This window comes from Chrysochloris asiatica, unplaced genomic scaffold, assembly GCF_000296735.1.
Source record: "Chrysochloris asiatica unplaced genomic scaffold, ChrAsi1.0 scaffold00169, whole genome shotgun sequence".
In the NCBI taxonomy this organism is placed as follows: domain Eukaryota; kingdom Metazoa; phylum Chordata; class Mammalia; order Afrosoricida; family Chrysochloridae; genus Chrysochloris; species Chrysochloris asiatica.
This window is the reverse complement of record NW_006408687.1, coordinates 4,434,041-4,446,168: the sequence shown is the minus strand read 5'-3', so window position 1 is coordinate 4,446,168 and position 12,128 is coordinate 4,434,041. Positions and strand designations below refer to the sequence as shown.

General features: G+C 36.6%; 1 protein-coding gene across 1 annotated transcript in view; it reads right to left on the bottom strand.

Annotated features, from left to right (window-relative positions):
• Window positions 1–4,975: 4,975 nt before the first annotated feature.
• Window positions 4,976–12,128, bottom strand: part of THAP6 (THAP domain containing 6) — a 33,168-nt gene continuing 26,015 nt past the window's right edge. The window contains exon 4 of the mRNA XM_006871569.1: window positions 4,976–5,230. Within this exon, the coding sequence (XP_006871631.1) occupies window positions 4,976–5,230 (255 nt within the window). The remainder of the gene's footprint in view (window positions 5,231–12,128) is intronic.

Here is a 12,128-nt window from a genome sequence, read left to right as displayed (position 1 = left end):
GAATCGACTCAATGGCACTTCACAACAACATATTGTTTATACAATCAGTTTAGGCACAGTGAACCACTCTTAGAGAATGTGGCATCCTCCTGGAGCCTAAGTTCCCAGACATGCTAGAGACAACTTTATAAAGAGGCCTTTCTAAGGGCAGCAATTTCAGGCCTTCACTGGACTGCAAATCACCAGGTTGGCGGTTCAAACCCACCAGCTACTCCTTGGAATCCTTATACAGGGTCACTGTAAGTCGGAACTGAATCAATGGCGTTTTACAACAACATGTTTCAATAGCTTCATATGCATGTGAAAGTTGGACACTGAATAAGGAAGACTGTAGAAGAATTTATGGATTTGAGTTATGGTGATGGAGAATATTGAAAGTACCATGGAATTCTAGAACAAACCAATCTGTGTTGGAAGAAGTATAGCTAGAATGCTCTTTAAAAGCCAGGATGGCCAGACTTCATCTCTTGTAGTTCATATATATTATCAGGAGGGACCAGTCCCTGGAAAAGGACATCATGGTTGATGAAGTAGAGGGTCAATGAAAAAGAGGAAGACCCCCAATGAGATAGGTTAGCACAATGGCAGCAGCAATGGGCTCAAGTGTAGCAAATGAATGTGTATGGCGCAGGACAGGGGTGTGTTTGGTTCTGTTAATTACTCTTTTCTTGCAAACCATTCCAGTTTTAAGAATTTTCTGTACATTTCTGGCTAAGGTGTACAAACCATGCAAGATGGTCCCTGTGAAATTTAGGCAGATCCTGCAGGATTACAATGTTGTTCTTAGGTGCCATTGAGTCAGTACCAACTCATAGTGACCTTATGCACAACAGAATGAAACATTGCCCGATCCTGGGCCAACCTCACAATCACTGCTATACAGCACGACAGTGGACTAAGGCAAATTCAGTCAAGTAGCAGCCCTGACTATAGCTGCTGTGCTAGAAGTGATATTAACATGGATACAAGAACACAGTATGCAAACACTGACCTGGTGAGTGCACGCTTTTCCATCTCTATTACAAAAGAGGATATGGAACAGTTTGCATTGACATGGAATGGGCAATGGTTTATGTGTACGGTCTTATCCCATGGCTATCTTAACTCTCCTGCTTGTGTTAGGGTATAGGAGAAAGAGAATTAGACCAGATTGACAATCTACAGGGCATTACTTATTCACTGTATTGATGGACTGTTAATCCACTGGCATCAGCAAGAAGTGACTAGTAAATCTGAGGCTTGAGAGAGGGTGAGAGATAAAACCTTTGAAATTCAGGTGCCCACCACATCAATAAAAAATTGGGGTGGGGATCTCTAGAGATCTGGGGCATGCTAGGATATTCCCCTAAGGCAAACGACAAATGATTATGCCTTGCATCTCCCATGAAGGAATCACAATACCTAATAGACCTCTGTGTTCTGAGGGCAGAATACTATACACCAGAGAATGTGAAGGGGTTTCAGAAAGCTCATGGAGAAATTCCATTGTCTTTTTTTTTTTTTTTTAAATGTTTTATTGTGAATTATATGATAGTTTACATGAGAGAACTTTAGTTTTACATTCATTGTCTTTTAATTCCATTTTTCTACAAATTACATGAAAAGCTTCTAGTTTTGAGTGAAGCCCAAAGCAGGAAAGGGCTCCATGGCAGACTTGCTGTCTGGGCCATTTAAACTAGCAGATCCTATTTGTGTTATTGGCGGAGGGAAAATATGTAGAAGAAATTAAAGCAAAAACACTGTACACATATGCTTGTCTTTTTGCTACTTATTTTATTGAATAATGATGTATAAAAATCATACAGATCACATTACTGAATAAAATATTTTATTTTTTCAAATATATAATGGATTCTTCACCACTCTATTATTTCTGCAATAATTTTTCTAAAACTAAATATGTATTTAATACATCTCATCCTTTTTTCAAATTAAAGACTAGGGTACAGTTCTCTTAAGCAACCAAACCTATTTATATGGAGAAAAATGCCATGCTACATCGTTTGTACCTGATTTGGTGCTGAGGTTGAACTAGTATTTTGGTTTATTCCAAGAGTCAGAGGTCACGCAATGTGAAGCGTTTAGGTCAGCCTTGGCTGCCCGAGGGACCTCTGGATGGAGGATGACTTGGTTTATCTCTGCATTGGACAATTTTTCCCCAGGCCTGTCTGGAGTCTCTGGGAACAGAGGACTCAGGTGTATACTCTGTTCAGGCATTTGTTGGGGCAGCAGGTGGGAAGGGCTTTATTTTTCATGTAAGTCTTCTATTGATTATCATTCTCCATGAGAAGAAAGAGCAAATGAATAGCCCCAGATGACAGCCATATTCTGCCCAGTTAGCTACCTCCCAGCACTACTAGGTTGAATGGAAAAGATGACAGAAGCTGTGAACACAAGTAGTAACAGTGACCATAGCGACAGTGATACTGTGATAGTGGTAGAAACAGAGACTTCACTCTTGGAAAGGTTGGAGAGGGGTGTCCTTACTTAGTCCGAGCAGTCATCAGAGAGCCAAAGTTTGGACATAACTATGTTTGGATTGATCTCTTCCTTTAGCTATGAATTGGCTTATTTTAATTATATCTTCACAAACAGGATAACGGAAAAACTCTCCATTTCTATCATGGTCTCGCATAAAACCAAGATCATAACCAAAATTCCCATCAGACTATTCATTATGAATTAAAAATTAAATGATAACTAAGAGAAATAATGGGTAGCTATTGAGGTGTTTTTTTTTTTTTTAAAGATAGTAACAAGATAAGACCTCAGTGATTTCCTTTCAACATAATGTTGATCTCTTAAACGTTGGCAAAAGTCCATTTATAGAGAAGCCCTGGGATCCTACATAAGAATATGACATGCATTAAAACATAGAAAATTCTTAAATATAAAAAAATACAAGTGACCATAACCTTACTGATAAGATTATATCACAAATAAAATCACAACGAACAAATTAGCACAAAATGCAATCATGTCTATTTAATCCATTAAAAACAACTGTATTTAAAGTCTAATGATTGTAGCATGAACTTCAGAATGAGGCTTGTATATGCATCTGTGCTTCAAAGTAGAATGTGGCTTTGGGATAATAGTTTTCATTCTAATCCATAGTGTTTATGGCCCTTCACTTTAGTTTCTTCTAGTAAGAAATTGTTGTTGTTGTTGTTAAGTGCCGTTGAGTCAGTTCTGACCCATAGCGACCCTGTACAGGGTTTCCGAGGATGTAAATCTTTACGGGAGTAGAAAACCTCATCTTTCTCCCGCGGAGCGGCTGGTAGTTTCGAACCGCTGACCTTAAGGTTCACAGCCCGATTCGTAACCACTACGCTACCAGAGCTCCTTAGGAGAATGCAAAATTTCTGACACATGGATCAATCAGTAAAGAACTAAGAGATAATTCTTATGTATATTCAGTAAGAAACTATTTAAAGCTGTTGTTTTACTTACCTATTTCTCTTAAGTAAAAGCCCCTGGATAATAATACAGTTTCCTAATTAAAGGAAAATATTTTAACCCCTTCTCCAATTCCTATTTCAACTGGAAATGTCAAGATAATGAATTTATAATGGTTTCATTGTACAGAAAGTTGTTACTGTATTAACATTGATATGTATAAATGTTAATAGACAAAGCAGGTTTCTGTAATAAACAAAGCAGCATTGAGAGTATTCAGCTAGTACTGGCATTCGGGTTTTAAAGATATAGTTTTATGATGGTAGTCATGAAACAGTATGTTCAGAAGGACTGTCAGATAGAAACATTTGAAAATCCAAGTTATGATACTTCTCTGTTTTTAAAGATATTTTATTTTAATGCACATTAAACTGTGTTCTTAATGAAGAAAAAGGGTATATTCTACTGAAAAACAGACTTCATGAGGGGGCTTCCTAGGTTGGCTCTGGAAAACTTTTAACAGCCAACAGGGCTTTACCATATGCTAATCTAAAGGGTTCAGGTGTAGCACTGTGGGATAATGCGCTGGACTGCAAAGTCGGATTTAACCACAAGGTCAGTGCTTCAAGCTCACCAGTTGCTCCTTGGAAACCCTATACAGGGTCGCTGTGGGTCGGAACAAGCTTGATGGCACTTAACAACAACAATTCTAAGGGATGCCCTGTAAAAAGACCCTATGGTATTATTTATATCTAAATTACTGATAACTGATTGGATTAATAACAACAATCCTATTGTATTATTGATAACTAAATGGAGTCCTGGTGTGGCTCTGTGGGTTAATGCACTGGATTGCAAGGTGGGTTTGAACCGCAAGGTGGGACGTTCAAGTTCACCAAATGCTCTTTGGAAACCCTATACAGGGTTGTTGTGACTTAACAACAACAACAAATTGGCTTATATCCAAGATAGACATATAAATTAATTCTACTTTATAGTAAAATACATTTCAGGTAAAAGTCAATGTACTTACCATAAAGTATACATAAGTAAAGATAGTCTTTTGAAGCCAAAAACTGATGCTGCTTAAGAAGTATCCAACTCCTAGCATTATAGCTGAACTGCTTTAATATCATTTCTCTAGTCCTATGGAGTTTTCTCGGAGTACTGGTGTGGCGCCGTGAATTAACGCACCAGACTGTAAAGCCATTTGAACTGCAAGGTTGGTGGTTCAAGCTCACCAGCTGCTCCTCGGAAACCCTATACAGGGTCGCTATAGGTTGGAACTGACTCAATGACAACAACAACAATGATGGAGTTTTCTTGAGCTTTTAACATCTTACAAATTGCACTACTTTAGGCCTATAAAACATAATTATCACAAGGTATACAACATGATAACTAGCAAAATTTCTGCATTCCTTCGAAAAAGTCTTTGTATAACAACTATAACACTCCAGAGGATTCAAAGAAGTATTTAAATGATGGATATTATTTAGTGATGGCAATTGAGTTTTTTTTTTTTTTTAAAAAAACGTCGTACCAATGTCAATTTTAGGTGGAACATGAAATTATTTCATGAAATATAGTCTTGTTCTACATTCTCCTGACAACATTCCCAACAGAAAGTTTCCAGTCTATTTGCTGTGTCTTGACTGATGAGACATTCATCCTTTAATTCCCTGATTGTCTTCCTCAATGATTTTTGGAATTGTTTCTCTCGGTCTAAAACATTACGCAGACTTTCCTTGGCATCCTCTAGCTCGCTGATCACATGATCTAGTTTATGCTTAAGTTTCTTTGGGCTGTCCATTACACTGTAGCTATGTTCCTAAAAACATAAAGACCAAGTTATTAAACCATAAAGACAAGTAATTACTTAAAAGCTTAAAACTAGGCCTCAGCTGTTTCTTCATTTACGATACTTGAAGAAGATCCTTAAGTTAATTATGTGTGATATTCAGAGGTTTAAAGGACATAGGAAGAGAATAGAGTAGAAGCAGTCATTAGGGGGCCTTTTAATAACCTCATATGCATGTGAAAGTTGGACAGTAATTAAGGAAGACCATAGAAGAATTGATGCTTTTGAGCTGTGGTGTTGGGGGAGAATATTGAAAGTGCCATGGGCTACCCATAGAACCAACAGATCTGTGTTGGAAGAAGTGCAGCCAGAGTGCTTCTTGGAGGCCAAGATGGCCAAACTTCGTCTCTTATACTTCAGACATATTGTCAGGAGGGACCAGTCGCTGGAGAAGGATATCATGTTTGGTAAGGTGGAGGGTCTGAGAAAAAGAGGAAGACCCCAATGAGATGGATTAGCCAAGTGGCAGCATCGATGGACTCAAGCATGGCAACAATATTGAGGTTGGCCCAGGATCGGGCAGTGTTTCGTTCTGCTGTGCATAAGGTCACTATGAGTCGGTCCCGACTCGATGGCATCTAACAACAACAGTCACTCTCCTTTTTCTAAGGCTTGGGCAATTATGCAGACTATTATTGAAAACAAACACCTCTCATCTGGTAGTAAGTACCTGCTATGAACATGCGACAACTGACTGACCCTGGAGCTTGAGTCCCGTAAAGATGCCACTGGAAGTTTCAGTTTTACCTGCTAAACAGATCCAGACTGTCAAGTTTTTAGCCGAGTTACTTTATTTTGAGGGATTTTTCTTTCATAAGAGATGACGGAAAAGGGGCACAGAAGCAGGTCTTCTAACTGGTATTACAGATTTAGAGAGGACTCTAGCCTAGAATCTTCAAGAGATCATTTTACTCCTTTCGAAACTTATTATTCTTATACTTTGGGTACTACTTTTTTTTCTTCATTTGACAACGGGAAAAATAATACTGACATCTCTCTTACAAGGTCCTACTATACGATAATTCTGAAACACTGTCATTTAATATTAAAATTAGTGAAGATGGCTTTGATTACAACTATGATGAAGATTCTCCCACCAAAGGAACCAAAACATTGTCATAGCACATAAAAGTAATTTTCAAGATAAACACCAGGTAAGGAAAGCAGTGGCCTTTGAGAGATGTGAAATTAACGTCTATAATTGCCCTATTTTTACTGCCTTGACAGTTTCCAGGCCACACTGCAAGGTGGTGGAGTCTGTCAGAGTTCTGAAGAGACAGTGGAGTCTACAGAGCTCTGGTAGCGTAGTGGTTACGAACTGGGCTGCTAACCTCAGGGTCAGCAGTTCAAAACTACCAGCTGTTCCGCAGGAGAAAAATGAGGCTTTCTGCTTCCGTAAAGATTTACAGCCTCGGATACCCTGTACAGGGTTGCTACGAGTCAGAATCAACTCCACAGCGTGGCTAGAATTCACAGAAATGAAGTCCTAGAGAGGTGAATGTTGCATGGATACAGAACTCTAGAGATCCTCAGCACATCCCCCTCAAGTATTCTGCTGAGTAAGATTGGTGCATGTATGCATATGTGTGAGGATACTACTCAGAGTGAGCAAAGAATCCCCAGAAAAAAACTAGGAGTGACCCATACTCACAAAGAACTTGGAATAACGTCTATTTCTACCAGTCAGATTAGCAAACTCCAATACTCAAGACCCATTATGCAGAATGTACAAAGGGTCTTGTCTTAGTCCTAGACAGGAGTCCTGCTCTGGTCCTGCCAAGCCAAGCAAAGTCTGAAAGGATCAGTCTGTTTCCAAGTAACTTACCTGTATCCCAGAAGAACACTCAAAAATATAGGATATAAAAATGTAGTATGTGGCACCTAAAATTTACCAAGCATGCAAAAAAGCAGGAAAAGACGATCCATAATGAGATAAATGAATTCATGGGAACCAATGCAGATAAAAGAATTTACAAATTATTAAAGTTGCATTCCATATGTACAAAAAGTTAATTAGAGACATGCAAGATGTAAAAAGATTCAGAACACATAGAGATAAAAATTATAACATATAAGATAAAAAATATACAGGATGTGATTAAAGGCAGATTAAACACTTTAGAAGAAAATATTCATGAACATGAAGACATAACAATAGGAATTATTCAGACTGAATCACAGAATTTTTTTTTTTTTAAATAATAAAATAAAAAACCCCAGAGAATCAGTGTGCAGCCACCTATAAGTATACTTGGAATTCCTGAAAACGAGGAGAAAAGTTGAGATAGAAAAATTATTTAAGAACTAGATTAAAATTCCCCCAAAAGCTGTAAACCCACAGATCAAGAAACTCAACAAGTCCTAAGCACCAGAAACATGAAAAAAATGAAACCAAAGCACATCATAATCAAACTAAGTCAGAACAAGTGGAAAAAGAGATAATCTTAAAATGTAGGCAATGTAAAAAAACACATACGTAAGCTAGAGAAGATAAAGATAAGAATAACAATAGATTTCTTATCAGAAATATGCATGTGAGAATATGGTACAGTGGCATCTTTAAAGTACCAAGAAAATTACAAACACATCTATCAACCTAGAGTTCAATCCCTAGTCAAAATATCTTTCAAGAATTAAGGCTAAATAATGACTTTTTCAGGTATACAGAAGATGAAAGAATTTACCACCAAAATATTTACAATACAAAAAATACTAAAGGAAGTTCTTTAGGCAGAAGGAAAATGATACCAGATGGCAATATGGATTTATACAAAGAATAAAAACCTTGAATATGACAACTATATGGGTTAAGTACATAAGACCTTTTTTTAATGATTTAAATCTCTTTAAAAATTGATGTTAAGAAAATTAATTTTTTAAGAATAACAACAAAGTAGTATGGCATTCATAACATGTAGAGATAAAATGCATGACAATAAAAGCACAATGGCTGGTAGAGATCATATGAACGTAAACTACTATAAGGTTCTTATACTATATGTGCAGTGGTAGAATATCACTTGACCATAGTCTGTACTTAGTTAAAGATGTATACTATAAAACAACAAAAAATACTACTAAGACAACAAAAGAGATACAGGTTAATGAGTCAAAAAAGAGCTAAAATGAAGTCATAAGCAGTATTCAGTTTATTCAAAAGAAGACAGAAAAAGAAGAAACTGGGAACAAAGAACACATGGAACAAACCAGAAAAAGAAAGATGACAAATTTAAATCTAACCAGCTCAATAATCACATTAAGTGTGGGGGTGGTAGTGGGTATGTGCTGTGGATTCGGTTCCGACTCATAGTGCCCCGGTACAGGGTTTCCGAGGCTGTAAATCTTTACAGGAGCAAAAAACATCAACTTTCTCCTGCGGAACAGCTGGTAGTTTCAAACTGCTGACCTGCAGTTCACAGCTCGGATAGTAACCACCACGCTACCAGAGCTCCTTTCATTAAGTGTAAATGGTCTAAATAAACCAATTAAAACTAGAGGTTATCAGACTAGATGAAAAATAAAATAAAAAGCAAAACCCCAGTTATGTTGTCTATAAGAAATGTACTTCAAATATAAAAAAGACAAAAATAGGTTGAAAGTAAAACAGTGGAAAGAGGTATACCATGATTAACACTAATAAAAATTATTACCAGTGTAGATTTCAAGCAAAGACTATTATCAGATCTACAAAATATATTAAGCAAAACGAACAATTTTAAGAATCAGAGATATACATGGCTATAATAGAAGACTTACAAACCCCAATGGCTCTGCCCACCACTCATCTGTTTGTCATACTGTGGTGGCTGTGTGTTGCTGTGATGCTGGAAACTGCAGAATAGTTACCTTCTCAAAGTAAATTTGACTTTAATGATGTGGATGGAGCAAAGCTTTCAGGACTTTCATTTGCTGATGGGGATCAGCTCAAAATGAGAAGAAACAGCTGCAAAAATCCATTAGTAATTGGAACGTGGAATGTATAAAGCATGAGTCTAGGAAAATTGGAAGTCTTAAAAATGAAATGGAATGCATAAAGATTGATATCATAGTCATCAGTGAGCTGAAACAGACTAGTATTGACCATTTTAAATAGGAATGGGAATGACAAATTGCAGAGAAGTAGCATTGCATTGATAGTGAAAAAACAAACAAAAACCATTTCAAGATGTATTCTGAAGTACAATGCTGTCTGTGATATTATAATATACAAAAGCTTAAAAGGAAGACCAGTTAATACCACTATTATTCAAATTTATGTACCAACCACTAAAGTCAGTGATGATGAAATTGAAGAATTTTATCAATTTCTTCAGTCTGAAATAGATCAAATATGCAATAAAGGTGCATTAATAATTATTGGTGATTGGATTGTGAAAGTTGGAAACAATAAAGGAGGATCAGAAATTGAAAAATATGTCCTTGGTGATAGATAGGAGCTGGAGATCACATGATGGAATTTTGCAAGACCAATGACTTCTTTATTGCAAATACCTTTACTCAACACCATAAACAGAGGTTACACACATAGACCATAACCAGAAGGAATACACAGGAATCAAAGACTATGACTGTGGGAAGAGATGGTAGAGAAACTCATTAACATCAGTCAAAACAAGTCCTGGGGCAGACTGTGGAAAAGACTATCAATTGCTCAGGTGGAATTTCTTGGCTGAAGCTAAAGAAAATGGTAACAGGACCCTGAGAGCTAAACTATAACCCTGAATATATGCCACCTAAATTTACAGACCATCTCAGGAACACATTTGATGCATTAGTTGCTAATGACTTATGAGATGATATTAAGAACAACATACCTGAAGAAGGCAAAAGGTTACTAAAAAGAGGGAAAAGAAAAAAAAAAAGGATCAAAATGGATGTTAAGAGAGACTCTGATACCTGCACTTAAGCATAGAAAAACAAAAGGGTCTAGAAGAAATCAGGAAGTAAAAGGGCTGAACAGAAACTTTCAAAGGACATCCTGACAAGAAAAAGTATTATAATGACCTGGAGTTAGGAAACCAAACAGGAAGAACACACTCAGCACTTCTCAAGCTAAAAAAAATTCAAGCCTCAATTTCAATATGGAAAGAAAGCAAAATATTGAATGATTCAGGAAGCTTCAAAAGAAGATGGAAGGAAGGGGTCACTGTACCAAAAAGAATTAGTTGATGTTTAACCATTTCAACAGGTACCATATGACCAAGAACCAACGGTACTGAAGGAAGAAGTACAAGCTGCACTGAAATACTGCAAAAAGCAAGGCTACAGGAACTGATGGAATTCCAACTGAAAAGTTTCAACAAACCGATGTAGCACTAGAGACGTTCACTCATCTATACTAAGTAACTTGGAAGACAGGTACCTGGCCAGCAGACTGTAAGAGATCCATATTTGTGCCTATTCCAAAGAGAGATGACCTAACAGAATGCAGAAATCATAAAACAACACTTAATATCACATGCAAATAAAATTTTGCTAAGATAATTCAGAGATGATTTCAGAAGAATATAGATAGGACGATGCCAGAAATTCAAGCTAGATTTCATAAAAGGATATGGAATGTGGAATATCATTACTGACCTCAGATGGATCTTGGCTGAAAGCAAAGAGTACCAGAAAGATGTTTACTTGTGCTTTAATGATGATGAATAGGCTTTTTTGACTGTGTGGATCATAATAAACTATTTATAACATTTTGAAGAATGAACCCTGTACATAGACCAAAACGGCAGTTGTGGAAACAGAATATAAAAAAGTCTGGGTCCAGATTGCTTTACTGTATTTTACCAAACATTCTGAGAAGAGCGGACACCAATTATACTCAAACTATTCTAGAGCATAGAAAAGGATGGGAAACTCCTGAATACATTTTATAAAATAAGTATAACCCTCATACCAAAACCAGGCAAAGATACTAAAAAAGAAAATTATAGACCAGTATCCCTCATGAACATAGATGCAAAAATTTTCAATAAAATCCTAGCCAATAGAATTTAACAATGTATCAAAAAAAATAGTACATCATGACCAAGTAGGATTCATACCAGGGATGCAAGGATGGTTCAATATTAGGAAAATCATGCTCATTATTCACCATATAAATCAAAGAACAAGGGCCATATGAATATATCAATTGATGCAGAAACTCTAACATTCATTCTTGATAAAAACACTCGACAAAGTAGGAATTGAAAGGAAATTCCTGAACATAATTAAGACAATATATACAAATCCAAGAGATAACATTAGTTTCAAAGGAGAGAAAATGAAAGCATTCCCTTTGTGAACAGGAACCAGACAAGGATGCTGTTTATCACCACTCCTATTTAATAATGTGTTGGAAGTCTTAGCCAGAGCTATACGGCAAGATAGGGAAGTTAAAGGCATCCAAATTGGCAAAGAAGAAGTACCTATCTCTTATTTGCAGATTATAAGATATTATACACAGAAAATTCCAAAGACTTAGCACAAAAATTACTGGGAGCCCATTGGAAGATTCAGTAAAGTGGCAGGGTACAAGATCAACATACAAAAATCAGTTGGATTCCTTTACACTAATAATGATAGTGCTGAAAAGAAAATTAGGAAAGCAATACCATTTACAATAACCACTCAAAGGATGAAATATTTAGGAATAAATGTAACCAGAAAAACAAAGGACCTATACAAAGAAAACTACAGAACACTACTACAAGAAACCAAAAGAGACTTATAAAAATGGAAGAATACGCCATGCTCCTGGATAGGAAGACTTAACATTGTGAAAACGTCAATACTGCCCAAAGCAATTTACACAGATAATGCAATCCCAATCCAGATTCCAATGACATTCTTCAGAAAGATGGAAAAAACAATTACAAACTTTATA